At 33.2% G+C, this 17127-nt stretch overlaps 1 protein-coding gene across 1 annotated transcript in view; it reads right to left on the reverse strand.

The window, feature by feature from the left end:
- Positions 1 to 17127, reverse strand: part of slc39a11 (solute carrier family 39, member 11) — a 107285-nt gene that overhangs the window by 20581 nt on the left and 69577 nt on the right. The window contains exon 6 of the mRNA XM_016440830.1: positions 13346 to 13513. Coding sequence (XP_016296316.1) covers positions 13346 to 13513 — 168 coding nt within the window. The remainder of the gene's footprint in view (positions 1 to 13345; positions 13514 to 17127) is intronic.

Consider the following 17127-nt stretch of genomic DNA (forward strand, 5'->3'; position numbering starts at 1 on the left):
AAAAACAAAGCAGAGCAAAGCAAAGAAAAAACAAAGCAAAGCAGAGCAAAAACAAAACAGAGCAAAGCAAAATAAAACAAAGCAAAGCAGAGCAAAGCAAAGCAAAAACAAAACACAGCAAAGCAAAAAAAAAAACAAAGCAGAGCAAAGCAAAGAAAAAACAAAGCAAAGCAGAGCAAAGCAAAGCAAACACAAAGTAGAGCAAAAACAACAAAGCAGAGCAAAGCAAAGAAAAAAACAAAGCAGAGCAAAGCAAAAACAAAACAGAGCAAAGCAGAGCAAAGCAAAAACAAAACAGAGCAAAGCAAAAAAAAAAAGCAGAGCAAAGCAAAGCAAAAACAAAGCAAAGCAAAACAAAACAAAGCAAAGCAGAGCAATGCAATGCAATGCAAAACAAAAAACAAGTGCAATTGTGACGTGTCAAAATTTGCAAGATATAAACTCAAAACTGTGAGATATAAACTAAAATTTGCAGGCTATTGTAATTTTGAGAAGAAAAGTCAGAATTGTGAGATAGTAAGTCGTAATTGCCTTTGTTGTTAAAAGCTGTTTAATTAATGTTGTTAAATTAAGGTTTATCACATTATTTTTAGTGTATGTTAGTGTGTTATCATGATGGTGTGTGTTTGTGTGACTTTCTCATCACCATTTTATAATAAAGGTAAAATTCAGATTTTAGCAATTTGGTATATTAACATTATTTAAGTTTATGAAAAATAAAAATCTGTAAACTTAAAATGTTGCTACTGTATTATTTACGGTAAAATTCTGGCAACCTTTCTGTTTGATTTCATTTTTGAGTCATATGTTTCTTAATATTTAACAATGCATTGTGTGTTTCTATATATTAAATGTGTAACGTCGGACAAAGTTCATGTTGAAAATAAAAAAAATGTGTACTCTCAGTTCTCAAATTCCTGTTATCAGCGAGTCATCGGTGCATGTGTGGGGCTGGATTTGTCTTGATCTCATGTGGTTTGTTCTGCTATTTGAGTTTAGATTTCAAACATCTCACACAGCATTGAGACAGATGCACTTTTTCAGTCCAGCAGCACCTCAGCCATCTGATAAACTGACATCTAATCAGAGTCCAATTCAACTCCTATCATCCACTACAGCGCTCCTGCAGCGACACACACCTCCGGACAGATCCGCACGCGCGTGTGTGTGTGTGTGTTTATGTAAATACGTTAATTCAAAGCCATCACTCAGATTAATCAGGTCAATCTTATCTTTAGCCAGGAAAATTCATTCTGGGCTCAGAGGAAATTAAGGATATGTAAATGCATTCTATATCAAATCAACCTGACATTAAATCAGATAAAAGTCTGAAGTAAACACTTGTGCTGCGGTTAAAGTGACAGTTCAGGTTGTCTTTCAGGATCTAAATGCACATAAGCAAAGGTGAACCTGCAGCTATTACAGTATTTAAACAAGAAGAGGCCATGTGGAGAGTCTTTAAGGAAACCAATTGGTTTAAGAAAGCTGTGATTAAAGAGGTGGGTTTGGGGTCAGTAAGATTTAGATTTTTTGAAAGAAATTAATACTTGTTTTGCAAAAAGTGGCAGTAAAGACCTGTAATGCAATAATAATAAATGCTGTTCTTTTAAACTTATATTCCTCAAAGGATCATGGCAATTAAAATATATCACCGTTTCCACGAAAATATTGTGCAGCACAACTGTTTTCAACATTGATAATAATCAGAAATGTTTCTCGAGCAGCAAATCAGCATAATATATCACCGTTTCCACGAAAATATTGTGCAGCACAACTGTTTTCAACATTGATAATAATCAGAAATGTTTCTTGAGCAGCAAATCAGCATATTAGAATGATTTCTGAAGATCATGTGACACTGAAGACTGGAGTAATGATGCTGAAAATACAGCTGCGCATCACAGAAATAAATACAGTTTCACAGATATTCACATAGAAAACAGTTAGTTTAAATTGCAATAATATTCAAAATATTACTGTTTTTTATCAAATAAATGTCTATATATAGTTATCTTTTTTTATGTATGTTATGTATATTTATATGTATATTTTTGTATTTATATGTATTTAGTTGATTAATTTTTACTTATTTTAGTACTTCTTTAGAACTAGCTGAAATTCATATTTTATTTTATTTCAGTTAATGTATGTATGTTTGTTTGTTTTTATATTTATTTATTTAAAGCAACAAAAAAGTTTTTTTTATGGTTTTAATTTTTAGTTAATAATAACCCTAATAAATTTTTCTCTTCTTCTTCCCACATAAACATTAACACCATATGGGTTCTTTCAACTTAATACACTCTACTATATACATTATATTTATATTTTATACAATTTTAATTTATTTACATTTTGTTTTAGAATGTATTAAATTCTGCCGTTTTTCTCCAACAATCAGCAGAAAATGCATTTTAAAAAATTGCTATATTTGATCCACTTTGCCTATTTTAGCCTGTCCTCTGCATTTTCCTCGGCCCACATGAGATCTGATGAGAAATAAATGCTGCTGGAAGCCTAATAGTTTTAATTCTACATTTCAGAGCAGTTTTAATAACACTTGTCGTTAGGACCCACCGCAGGGCTGACGAACTACACAATAAGAGTCCTGAGAAATCACATAGTTCTTGTGTGAAATACACTTCAGTCCAGAACTGCAGGTGAACACACATGTACATGTTAATCCCAGCATGCTCTGAGCTCATATCACACACAGTGCATATTCATTACAAACGTCCCCTCGAGATGATCTATACCTCCATCCATAAAACATGATCTTCCCGAAAAGAGAAATGAAGACGTCTTATCTCTCCATCCAAATAACACCAAATCTCCAGCACAAAACAGCCATTGACTTGACTTGAAGAATAGAGAAAGGCTTGACTTAAAAGCAATAATTAAAAGGCGAGATGAATGGCTTGACATGTCGAATGCAGATTTAGTTGAGCATTATAGTGTGTTCATCCAGAGGCTGGATGCATGTGTGCAGTATTTGTGCTTAATAAAACACGACGACGTAGTCGCTGAGATTTGTCAGCCGAAGTGATGCAACACAGTTCTGATGTTTAATTTATTTTAATAAGTGAGTCATGCACATCATAAATGGACAAATTGTGCTTCATTTCTTTGCCTCGGGACTCCCATCACAATAAATGAACCAAAATAAACCTTCATTGTCACAAAAATCTCTTCTTCTGCAGAGCAGCCCCTTTTGACCATTCAGAGTGTGATTTTACACCATGATCACCTTTACGCATAATCTACATTACTGCCCTCATTTTATTATTATTATTATTTATTAAGAAATATTAAAATCACATTGCCAAAAGTGGTGATGCACCAAGTGCCTCTGGAATATTTTACATGATCTTTTATTGCAATAGATGTACAACTCAAAATACTCAATATTATATACTTTTTATATTCCCATTTTATTATTTAAAATGCTAAATTCAGAGCTCAAAAATAAGGATTTGTTCTGTATTTATATGCACACACTTTGATACTGTAAGAATATTATATTTAAATGTTATTATAAAACAACTATATATATATATATATATTGTATATATATTTGAAAATATAAGAATATCATAAAATTTATGAAATATGCGAATATCAATATCAATGTTACTAAAAAAACCTATATTTACATTTGATTGTGAATGTAACTGTCATTTTATTATAACATATCCTATATGCAAATTAGATGTAATATGAGTATATTGCATTGAAAAATTGCAATAATGGCTAGAAATCTATTTTACATATATGCCACAAAAAAAAATTATAATAAAAAATAAAATACATTTACATAAACAAATTTAGTTGACTAACTTTCAGCAAAATTAGTTTATTTAAAAGTAGCTAAAATAAATTGATTGAAACATGTAGTAAATTCAATTAATCCGTTTTTTTTTTTTTTTTTCAGTGTACGGATTCCTGAAATAAATCTGAAAGCAATGACAGAGTGATTAAACTCCGCTCAATAAAACACTGCTTAAATGCACATTCATAATCTGCCACAATGTAGTCGTTTCTGCAGCATATATGAAACTACAATGTCTAACCGCCATTGGACAAAAACAAGATGCAGTCGATGCGCAAGATCAATTTATGACGAGTTACAATGTCTCTTTCACACATCAGTATAATAAAGTGTGTGGCAGTCAAATACCAACAGTGTGCATGTGTGTGAGTTTAACCGAGTCATACTAGCGGCTTCACGCATGCATACTAGAGATTAGAGAGCAATGCTTGATTATACACAAGAGACACGACTGCAAATAACTGAACACTTTATGATCATCTCACCTGTGTTCAGCTCTGACAGCAAACCAATGGGGAACAGAGAGTAAAGTTCTGGTGCAATTTCGCCCACAGCCAAAAGAGCAAATTAAATTTTTTTATCCTGAGTGCAATCTATATATTAAATCAGGGTCGGTTCGCTTTCAAAGGACCATCTGTTTGCTTTCAGATTAGTTGCGATATCTTTGCAGAAGGGTTTTTTTATGCTTTGTTCATGTAGAATGCTTTTGTAAGAAGTTCTCAGATGCGAAGTGCTAAGAAAACCTCCAGCCAAATGACCGTATTTCACAAGGCTATTCTCTGTGAAAATTATTATTCTCTCAAAATTATAAAATCAGCCCAGTGTTTCTCACAGGACATGGAAACCACAACACACACACACACACACACACACACAGAAAGACTTAAGGCCATTGATCTTCATGCTTAAACTAATAATGTCTACATGTAGCAATGAATGCCACTGGACTTTATTAAACTATGTAATTTGCATTTGATCCTCTCACAATGCCTGTGTGTTTGTGTGCATGAAAAAACGCCAAGCTTATGTTAATGATTCACATGTGCATTATTTTTTCAGGCTTTGCACGTTAAAAAAGTATCTATGGAGTCAAAACAATTAATGCTTATTACAAATAAACTAAAGTCAGTAATTCTGCATCACATCTGATTTCTTAACTGCTCAAACCCTTGAGTCTGGTGTGATGTTGATGAAACGAAGCAGAAAGAGAGCAGAGAGCATCTTGGGAGATGCATTTTATGCATGCATGCATTCAAAGTTAAGCTCAGAATCGTGTCTTAATTCTAGGTCAGGATGAAGCATGAGACTGTCACATTAGAATCAAAGAATGGCTGTACAATGAGAAGGATGTTAAAGTGAGCAGCGCGGCATACGTGGTTCACGTGCCAAGTTCTTGTATTAGTGTTGGTGTCATATGCTTTTGTTTTTAAATATATTTTTTACATTTCTTTCAAACATAATGAAATATTATTTCATAATAGTTGCACCACATAGATTTATTTGAATTGCATTTAAATTAAAATGACACACTTTTAACATAAGCTAACTAATAACCTTAATGTGATGCATATTTGTCAGCCACACATAAATTAATCATGTCAGATTCCTGTAATAGTACTAATAAACTTGTGTTTTAAATACACAATAACCAGATTTATATATTTGTCATCAGTGCATTCCTTTTTTAACTAAATGAATGAACAGCTTAATATGAACATTTAACCATGTGTATATTTTTAAACAAAATCAATATATCAATACATACATCTAAAATGTGTGATAATGATAATTAATATAGTACTTTTATTAGTAGTATATTATATTTATTATTATTAACTGATCTAGGTAACTGCTTTGTTTTTATAATATATATTATAAAATAAATTAATATATATATATATATAAAAAAAAATTCAATCCTCCCTGAGCAACAATAATCTTCAGCTCCTTATTTCCATCTTTCTTTTTCTTTCCACTGGGTAAATAATTAAGATATAATTAATAGTTTAATTAAAGTGTCAGAGCTTGACAAATTTCTGCAAGTCTTTAAAAGTACTGTAGAACAGGAATGGCCCATTTAAGCTAACCATTATATCTTTCCCATGTGTTTAATTCTGTTTAACAGCAAAAATACCGTCACTATATTTTAAACCAAAAATAACCATAAATTAATTGTTTAACTATTTGCTGTAAGCAGTGGTAAATCCTGATCGTGCCATTATAAGTCAGCTCTCAGACATGTACTCTATTTAGGGCTCTTATTGCAGCTGTTCTCCGTTCCACTCGCCGCTCTCAGCGAAAACCATTTCTGACATAGTGAGGAACTTTCTCCGTGTGCTTTACTTCACTGCCCTTCTCACTTCAGCTGCTATCTGTCTGCACAGAATCAGGATAAGCTGCCTGCCTTTGGGGAGAAAAGTGTTTTTACCTGCTTAAAGCTGTCAAAAAAAGAGAGAGATTTTCAAAACGTATACCAAAAATCTCTATATGCTAAAGGAATAGTTCACCCAAAAATGAAAATGTGCTTAAAACGTCTTCATCCTCAGGCCATCCGAGATTAGGATGAGTTTGTTTCTTCGTCAGATTTGGAGAAATGCAGCATTGCATCAGTGTCTCAGCAATGAATGCTCTGCAGTGAATGGGTGCCGTCAGAATGAGAGCTGATAAAAACATCACAATAATCCACAAGTAATCCACACTACTCCAGTCCATCAGTTAACATCTGGAGAAGACAAAAGATGCATGTTTGAAAGAAACAAATCCATCATTAAGATGTTTTAACTTCAAACCGTTGCCTACGAGTCCATAATCCATAATAACGCTTCCTCCAGTGAAAAAGTGCATCTCCTGTTGTCTCTCACATCAAAATCCAGCCACAGATTTGTTTAGAGCTGTTTAAACGCTGCTTGATCTGTGCAGATTTCTCTCCTGATTCAGACCACTTTTTCACTGGAGGAAGTGTTATGGATTATGGACTTGTATTTTAGTTAAAAACGTCTTAATGCTGGATTTGTTTCAGCTTCTGTCTTCTCCAGATGTTAACTGATGGACTGGAGTGCTGTGGATTACTTGTGGATTACTGTGATGTTTTTATCAGCTGTTTGGACTCTCATTCTGACGGCACCCATTCACTGCAGAGCATCCATTGCTGAGACACTGATGCAATGCTACATTTCTCCAAATCTGATGAAGAAACAAACTCATCTACATCGTAAATGGCCTGAGGGTGAGCACATTTTCAGCAAATTTTTGGATGAACTATTCCTTTCAGCAGTTCAGGCTGATTTAATTGCACGTTGAACACATTTTTACAGAATGTATGAGGAATATCAATAGAGCGCTGCACTTCAAACACTGTAATTATGTCCTGACAAAAGTAGCAGAACCCCGGCATCAGCGGCTGACAGAGGTTACAGCAGGGCTCTACAGCAGACAAAAGCACACTCTTAGACGTCTACCAGCTTCTTCATTTCAGTGACATTTAACATGAAGGCAATTCTGCTCTGCAGACATTTGACCTCAGTACTGTGAATACAAGTCTGCAGATGTTTTATACCAACATGAAAACCACAGTCTTCTCCAGGAATTTTCTGAGTAATGCTAATAAAAGGCTAAAGTCTTCGTACCATGCAACTAGGACATCAAAAAGAAAGAAAAAAAGTTTTGAGCCATTTGGATTACACAGTTTTACTAAACTTAATGTGATGCGTATTTGTCAGTCATATTGTATATAAATGAAGCAGGTCGGATTTCTGTAATAAACTGAATGTGTTTTAAATACACAACTAGATTAATATATTTATCATCAATAAATCCAATTTGATTCCAAATTGATTATTGCTTATTCCACAGCTTTATCATTTTCATAATTTGGCTCTGTGTCACCAGAATAGAATTCAAATTAAATTGAAGTGCAGACTTTAAGCTTTAATTAAACAAAAATATAAAATATTACAACAATTTTTATATCAAAGTTGTGCCTGTGTCCAAATATATATGGAGCTAACTGTGTTTGTATATATATTTAAAATATTTATGTTGATTCTAAGCAATTTGAATGACTGCATTTTGAAATATGATTATTTAAATGGATGCAAATAGTTAATAATAAACTATGGCATAATTTGTAGAGTGCAAATATGCATCATATTAAGTTTTTCAGTTTAATCCAAATGGAAGGATATTTGAAATGTAATTCAAATACATAAAGCTTAAATGTAGGCCTAAATATTTTTGGCAATGATGCTTCATGCAAGTGTTTTAACTTGTTTGTCTTAGCAGAAGAAAAGCAGATCTGATGTGCAGCAGGAGCACGGAAACACCGTTCAAAGCAGCACATTTCACTTTGTCTAGCAGAAAAACAGACTTCTAGAAGCAATGGAAAACAACATACAGAAACAGTGAGGCTCTTCAAAGCCTGCTGGGTTTCACCGCTGCTTAAGAACCAGCAAAGGAACCTAATGAATCCACCGGAGGAATCATGCGAGCAAAGCCCTGCGCCGAGCCGAGGAGAAACACTCCAGACTGCAGCAGAAAGCAAATCCACATGTGTTATTTTCCCCAAAGTGCATCGGTTCATCTCATTTCAGAGCTTCATGAACATGTCAGTAGAGCCTAGTGGCTTTGCAACCAAGATCTGAGGTTAGAAAAGGCCACAAAGAGCCCAAACCTCCCAATATCTCTGTCTGACCCTAAAGCACATCCCAGGATTATTCAAGGAGACACTGCTCTTTTTGATTCTCTTTGGAGTGCTTCCTATCTTTGATGTGACACAGAAGAAGATGAAAGCTGGTGCTAATAAAGAGGCAGCGAGCAGCTCATGTCCCGTTTTCTCACACTCCCAGAAACTGACAAGAAATGGTTGTGCATCGAACACTTTTTATTGGAGAAAATAATGGGAGGTCATGATATCGTGGGCTCTGGTCCATGTCGGTAATGATGATGTTCCTGAAGGCATATTTTCTAAATCATGCACTGAATAAAAGAGGCTCTCGACTGAAAGCAAAGTAAAAATCTAAGAGGGTCGCAAGATAACTTGAATATTAAATGCTGACAGCTGATGAAGTTGAGCTGATGCTGATGATTGTAAACGTGACGTGTAAGATGCTGCAGATATGATTGACATAACTCGTGCTGCAGATGATTGTGATTATGAAGTGGGTTGTAATCAGTGCTGGGTAGTAACTGATTGCATGTAATCTGGATTAAGTAATCAGATTACTTTACATTAAAATGCTCGTAATCAGGTTACAGTTACTTTTTTATAGATTACATGATTGCATATTATTCACACAATGGTTGTAGATTATCCATAATTTATTGATTCGCACAAATTATTCTTTTTCGCTCATAAAACATATTAAACATATTTCGATTTTAACTTTTCAAGTGTTTTATTTTGAGTGCTTCTATTTTAAACTGAGTTAGTTACAGTTGTTTAATTCGCTATTTTTAATGATTCAAGTAATTATTAACATTGCATCAAGTCACAAACCCCAAAGAACCCTTCAGTAACCCGTTCTTAAAAGTGTGAAGAACATTTGTAATGATCTAAAGAATCTTTTTCCGCTATAAAGAACCTTTTGTGCAAAGGAAAGATCCCACAGATGTTAAAGGTTCCTCATGGAACCATCAATGCCAATAAAGATCCTTTCTTTGTGTAAAAGTCTTATTACGATTTTAGTGCGGGAAAAATGGCTTCATAACCTTTTCTGCAGTGTTGGGGAAAGATACTTTTAAAAGCAATGCATTACAATATTGCGTTACTCCATAAAAAAGTAACTAATTACGTTACTTAGTTACTTTTTATGGAAAGTAATGCGTTACGTTACTTTTGCGTTACTTTTAAATCTGGACAGGGCTTGCTTGTTTGTTTTTAAAATAAAAAAACACAAATGTTTGTCTAGAGTCATTTGTGCTTATTAGTACGGTTGAACTGGATCGTCGAAGACATTGGTTAATAGAATGGGATTAAATAGGATATTTGTGTTGTTTAACATTTAATTATTGCAGGTTCGCGTCATATTCTGAGTTGCATTATTTTTATTAATTTCTCTTGTAAATTAAAAAGTAATGCGTTACTTTACTAGTTACTTGAAAAAAGTAATCTGATTACGTAACTCGCTTATATTTAATTTTATTTTGTACCACAATAACAACATGCCTAACACCATAAAACAGAAGAATTAATAGCGCTTTAATTAAATTATGAGCTCATATTTATACTCCCGAATTTGCTGGCCAGATTTATTTCTATTGTAAGTGCCTCACCATTAACTTGATTGTAATGACTCACTACTATAACTCGATTTTAAAGAGATTTAATCATTTTTTTGTGGTAATTAACATCATGCCAAATGCTGTAGACTTCACTGTGATGAGACTCAATGCCAGAGGAATAATAAAGTGCTGCAACATATTCAATAAAATGTGCTTTTTATATTTGCCTCTTTTCATTTTGACCACAGTAGCTGTTAGACTAGCAGAGACAGCTCTGGTTTTTTATGTCATGTACTCCTCTTTTGTGCACCTGTCCTGGATGCTGAACAGAAACGCACATGCAATTCCATTCAGATTCAACTTTCAAAGAAGAAAATTGCATGAAATTACTTGAAAACAGTGGACTACAATGGAAATGTTCCACTGACAACAGATCGCTACAACGTTTACCAGGCAACACACAGCTTAAACTGACACAAAATGAGTCTGATTACCGGCTTACGTGATTTCGTTCGTGCTTTGAGGGACATTTAAGGTCACAGGACCAGCTCAACCTCAACGTCTCGACTGATGAGAGTCCGTATTTAAATTTAAACGTATTTAAGAGTGATGGCTTCATTTACTGGCTGTTGGCAGGTCACTATTTTAAGAGTTGGGGAAAAAGTCCATTTATAATAGTTTTTTCCCCCCATTCAATTCATGAATTTAAAATTAATTCTTGTATATTCCATTTAAAATAAAATAAAAAATAAATATATATTTTTTTTAATTACATTTAATTTAAATATTATGTGAAATATATTTATTTATTTTGAATAATTAATAATGTACATTCTGTTCCAATGTTTGGGGTTGGTAAGATTTTTTAATGTTAATGAAAAAAGCACCTTATGCTCACTAAGGCTGCATTAATTCGATTTTAAAAATACAGTAAAAACAGTGATATTATGAAATATTATTACAATTTAAAATAGCTATTTTCTATGTGAATATCTGTTAAACTGTAATTTATTGCTGTGATCAAAGCTGAATTTTCAGCATCATTACTCCAGTCTTCAGTGTCACATGATCTTCAGAAATCATTCTAATATGCTGATTTGCTGCTCAAGAAACATTTCTGATTATTAATGCAGCCTTAGAGAATAAAAGTATTAATTCATAAAAGAAAAACTTTTGAATAGTAATGTATTTATAAAATAATAATTTATAGAATTTGACTAAAGACTGTTTCAGTAATGAAAAATATAATGAGTTCATATCAATGTAGTACTCTGTTGAACCATCACGTCTGATTCATCAGTTTTTATATAACAGGTCATTTTCTTAGTGACCTTGTGCTGTACCTTCGTCTCAAAGCCGTGCTAAAGCACCTCGTTCGGATGATTCATTCTGAGAGATGCTTGTCTTGCTGATAATATGTCCGTTTAAGAGTCCAGGATGAAAAGAACAAGCTGAGAGACACTGTGTGATGAAATGAGGGAGCTGTGATCAAGTGCTGCCCAAAGCACAGCTGATAAGAGCAGAATGCAGGCAGCATGGTGCAAATGCAAAGGAGAACCAGGAGATGAAAAGAGACTTTTAAAATGTCATAAAAGCAGGGATAAGTTCAACTACACATAATCATTATCTGTCACTTTGACTGACTTGATTGTTATTTTAGACCATTTCATTTCTGAATACACGTTTAATTTTGAAATCACGTTTTTCCATTGATGTGTGGTTTGTTATGATAGGACAATATTTGGCTGAGATACATCTATTTGAAAATCTGGAATCTGAGGGTGCAAAAAAATCTAAATATTGAGAAAATCATCTTTAAAGTTGTTCAGATGAAGTTCTTAGCAATGCATATTACTAATCAAAAATTAAGTTTTGATATATTTACGGTAGGAAATGTACAAAATATCTTCATGGAACATGATCTTTACTTAATATCCTAATGATTTTTGGTATAAAAGAAAAATGTATAATTTTGACCCATACAATGTATTGTTGGCTATTGCTACACATATACCCCAGCGACTTAACACTGCTTTTGTGCTGCAGGCTCACAAATATTATATAAATATATTTTACATGTGTAGGCCTATATATAATATTTAAACCTAATACACATTTTTTTTTTTTTTTAAATGCTTCATATATTATTATATTATTTACATTTATTGTTTTATATATTATTTTTTTATAAATATTTAGATATAGCAATTTTTAAAAAATGTTTACGTTAATTATTTGATTATTCATATTCATAATAAATTTACATTATATTTTATATATATTGTTTACATATTATTTTATATATGTTTTTTTACACAAATGTTTAGATATAGCAAACCATATATTTCACATAGCAAATGTATACATTATATTACAATAATTATAATATTGTAATTATAATACAAAATGTATATTCTAATACATTGCAATAATTACAACACAATATATTCATGTATACATTTCACATAGCAAATTATACACAATATATAAAGAAAAAATAAATGTGAGCCTGCAGCACAAAAGCAGTCTTAAGTCGCTGGGGTATATTTGTAGCAATAACCAACAATACATAAGATTCCAGATTTTCAAATAGTTGTATCTCAGCCGAATATTGTCCTATCCTAACAAACCATACATCAATGGAAATATTATTTATTCTGCTTTCAGATCATGCATAAATCCTAATTTTAAAAAATGTACCCTTATGACTGGTTTTGTGGTGCAGGGTCACACACACACAAACATGCATAAATCCTAATTTTAAAAAATTTACCCTTATGACTGGTTTTGTGGTGCAGGGTCACACACACACAAATATATATATATACATTTAAAACCCTTTTATATAAACAGTCCTATACAATGTTTATATATACAATCATGTGTATGTGATACTGATGTCAGACTGCATCTTGTTTTAATGAGCCCCAGGTCACCGGTGCTTAAATGTTAGAACTGTGTGTTGCACACAGGTGTCCTGATCGAAAGCCTGCCGCTTGGTCAGCATCGTGAGGAAACACCTGTATTTTTGCAGTGTGCATAGAACATATGCAACTCGTGTTTCAGTACGGGATCAAATCACCGTCATAGGGAAAGGTCACATGCAGATATGAATAATTATGCAACAATGCCTTCTCATAGGATTAGGCCACACAGACTCATGAATAACAGTGAGACAAATGATTAGAGTGCAAAAACTCTAAATTAAACAATTTGCTCTTATCTTTGATCATGTGCAACACATACACTACTATAAAGTGTAGAGAGAGAGAGAGAGATACACGAGGAGAGACTCACCGGGAATGTTGTGTATAGTAATGGCCAGGATCAGCAGAACGACTCGCCTCCAGCTGCTTCCTGTTTGAGCGCTGACTTCCTGTGCTTTAGGACTCACGTCCTGCTCCTCCGTGTGGCCGCTGTTGGGACCCCTGCGTCTCTGGTACACCTCTCCATTCTCGATTTTATCTAAAGGAGGAACAGAAATCGCACGTCAAACATGGTCTCCAACGTCATCTTCTGGAGAGCAGCACATTTCAGTTATGCACTGAGAGAATCAATACAACAACAATTCATTAGTCAGTGTCACAAAATCCCATAAATCAGAAGGTATTTAGACACGCTGTGAACAGGGCTGTAATCCTGACAGAAAATCAAAAGACATTAAAACGGCTCATAAAATCTGACCTCTAGAGGTTAACCACCAATGTTTTCTCAATTTCTTTCACTGACCATTTGCTGAAGTCACATTTATTCAAATAGTGTAATTGTTTCAAAGCAAAGTCACAGTTATAAACAGAAAAATAACAGTTTTATTATTGCAAAAATCATCAATTATGAAACTAATTTTCACGTCTACAGAAGACATGGTCTATGGATATTTTATAGCTATCATGTTGTATTGTGATTAATATGTATATATATAATTTATATAGACTCTTTTATAATTATAACCTTTATTTTTTATAAAGATAATATATGCATTATCAATAGACCATTACTGAATGTTTTCATTCATATTTTAATTTTTATGTAGCCAATATTTGCAACTGCAATAATTCGATAAAATATGAAATATTATATTATATTTATAATATTTATGTATTATATAAAATATTACATACAAATATTTAATATTTTAGATAATATGTACACTTATATTTTATATTTTCAATTATTATTTTTAACAGTGTTGTAACATTGTGTCGATGTTGTACTTGGAAAAACTTGAAAATGAAATAAACTGTTGTTTTTGTGTTTTGTACCTTGTTCATGAAAAGTACCAATGAATTGATCAAATCAACACAAAGTGCAAAATACACTATTAACCAATCAGTTGTTTAGTCTCAGATTGCTCCTGTCAAAAAATGACTTACAACACTGAGTTCAATACAGCCAATAAATCAACCTTGAGTCTCATTACTGCAGTCGACTTGTTTTCCCATGATCAATATCTAATCAGCAGAACAGAACAGAACAGAACAGAACGGACGGCTCTTTTCAAAGCCGACCTGAGCTTTCATCTCTCAAAGCTTACACTGTTTTTATCACAGCTTTTTACAGCTGCTTAAACGCCAATCGTCAAATCAATGATTTCCTTTAATCGCTATAAAAATGATATCCGGAGTGCATCTGAAACTCACACCGATAATTACCCGTCACTTTAGAGCGCAATTAAGAATGTATTAGAATTAGAAAACAGAAGAGAATAACACTGATGACCTTCGGTTGTCCTCACTGTAACACATCTCTCCCAAGCACAAAATAAAGCACATAATCAACGCAGATTACTCGGGCTGAAAGCTCATGAGGAGCACATCTGCAGATGAGTTTGCATGTGCAATATGAAATATCATTTCAGTTTGGTGACTGAAGGATCGCATGTGCAATAATTATGAGGGATGGACAGCATGTGAAGGCTGAACCTGCTTCATGAACGGTGACGCTGTCACACCACGGTCGGATCTAATAGTCCTGTATATCAATTTCTTATCCGGCAAATGTTTCAGCCATAAAATGAAATAAATGAAGCAATGTGCATTTTATGAATATTCATTGAGAAATGATAGAAATAGTTCAAACATTTTAAAAATAATGAATGCCATTAATAATAAAAAAAATAATGCATTAAAAATAATTAATAAAAATAAAATGCAATAAAATAAATAGAAATGTGGCACATTTGGATGCATTTTATTTCATAATTCAACTGGAACCAATATGTTGCACAGCTGAAAAATGAAACAAGCAATGTGCATTTCATGAATATTCATTGATAAATTATAGAAATAATTCATTAAAAAGTAACAAATAAATAAATACACAAAAAAAATAAAAATGTGGCTCATTTGGTTGCATTTTATTTCATAATTCAACTGGAACAAATATGTTGCACAGCTGAAAAATGAAACAAGCAATGTGCATTTCATGAATATTCATTGATAAATGATAGAAATAATTCATTAAAAAGTAACACAAAAATAAATAAATGAATACACACAAAAAAAAATGTGGCACATTTGGTTGCATTTTATTTCATAATTCAACTGGAACAAATATGTTGCACAGCTGAAAAATCATGAATTTTCATGAATATTCATTGATAAATTCACTAAAAAAGTAACAAAAATAAATAAATACACAAAAAATAAAAATGTGGCACATTTGGTTGTATTTGATTTCAGAATTTAACAGGAGCACATATGCTGCACAGCCACAAAATGAAATGAGCCATGTGCATTTAATGAATATTCAATGATTATTATAAAAATTATTAAGAATTAATTGATTTTAGGAAATATTACAGGTGCCATTTCAGCCTTACTAAAGCGTAATCCTCTGTTAATTAATGAGATGCAGGGTCATTATCATTAACAGAGGCAAATAAATACATAATTAAAAGAGCAGTAAGCACATCTGGATGCATTTTATTTCATAATTTAACTGGAACGCGTGAAGCATGCCACAGATGCGCTGAATTAATTGCAGATTCTTCAATGAAACCTGGGATGAAAGACCCCAAATGGCAATAATTTGCAGTACATTTTTCAGGTTGGCAGCCACAATATTTCTAAAAATAATAAATAATATACCCTAAATGGTCAAAAGCTGCTGCTTGGATGTTGCAATGAAATACTGGATTGTGATTAACTCAAGTTCACACCCAAATCTCTGGTGTCTAGATATGACTCTGCACTTTCCTTAACGCAAGTATACTTCTCATCTTCTTCACTTGTTTTATCATCTGCCAGGTGAAAATAGTTTAGGAAAGTAATAGCACACCCTTCGCAAGCCGTGCAAATTGAGATACCATTCATGTCCGCAGCTCGCTCATGGATTGTACCAAGCAGAATGCACTCAGGAAAATAAAAACACTTTGCTGTCTCTGTCGGTAACACACACACACACACACACACACACACACACACATTCTCTGAGGACACTGAGTCATAACAGCACAGCTTCATAAGCATCCAGTGAATCCATGCAAACACAGGCCTGATACTGTCCACATCACTTAAACATCAGTGTGGCATAAACCAAAAAAGAAAAACATATCTTCAGCTCAAACATATTATTACTTAAAGGTCAGAACAGCAAGTCAGTGAAGACCAGGCTGCTATTTGTGTCGATCAAACTGTCTCTGGTTTCTCTGTTGATCACTGCTTATTTGCTGGTTTTCTTCATAATATGCTAATGTGTGTTCTGCAGCTACATCCCATATCATCGACTGATTTTGCATACGCTCGGCTTGGCACCAGGAGGCTCAAACCTGTCTTCAGCAATCAGGCATAAAACATCTTCAAAATAAATTACACTTGCGCAATACGTGGACAACTGCGTGGACACGATTTAATCAATTTAATGCATCCTTGATGAATAAAATTATTACTTAAACAAATAAATAAATACCCCAAACTATGGTAGCTTTAAAACACATGAAATCATATTTACATACTTGTACATATTACAGCCACCGTCTAATTCCTTTGCATGGAGATTCAGCACAACATCTCCTTTTGTGTTTGACAGAATACATAAAGTGACATGAGTTTGACTGATATGCAGTTACAGATATAACA

Source organism: Sinocyclocheilus anshuiensis, unplaced genomic scaffold (genome assembly GCF_001515605.1).
Source record: "Sinocyclocheilus anshuiensis isolate Anshui unplaced genomic scaffold, SAMN03320099.WGS_v1.1 scaffold454, whole genome shotgun sequence".
Classification (NCBI taxonomy): domain Eukaryota; kingdom Metazoa; phylum Chordata; class Actinopteri; order Cypriniformes; family Cyprinidae; genus Sinocyclocheilus; species Sinocyclocheilus anshuiensis.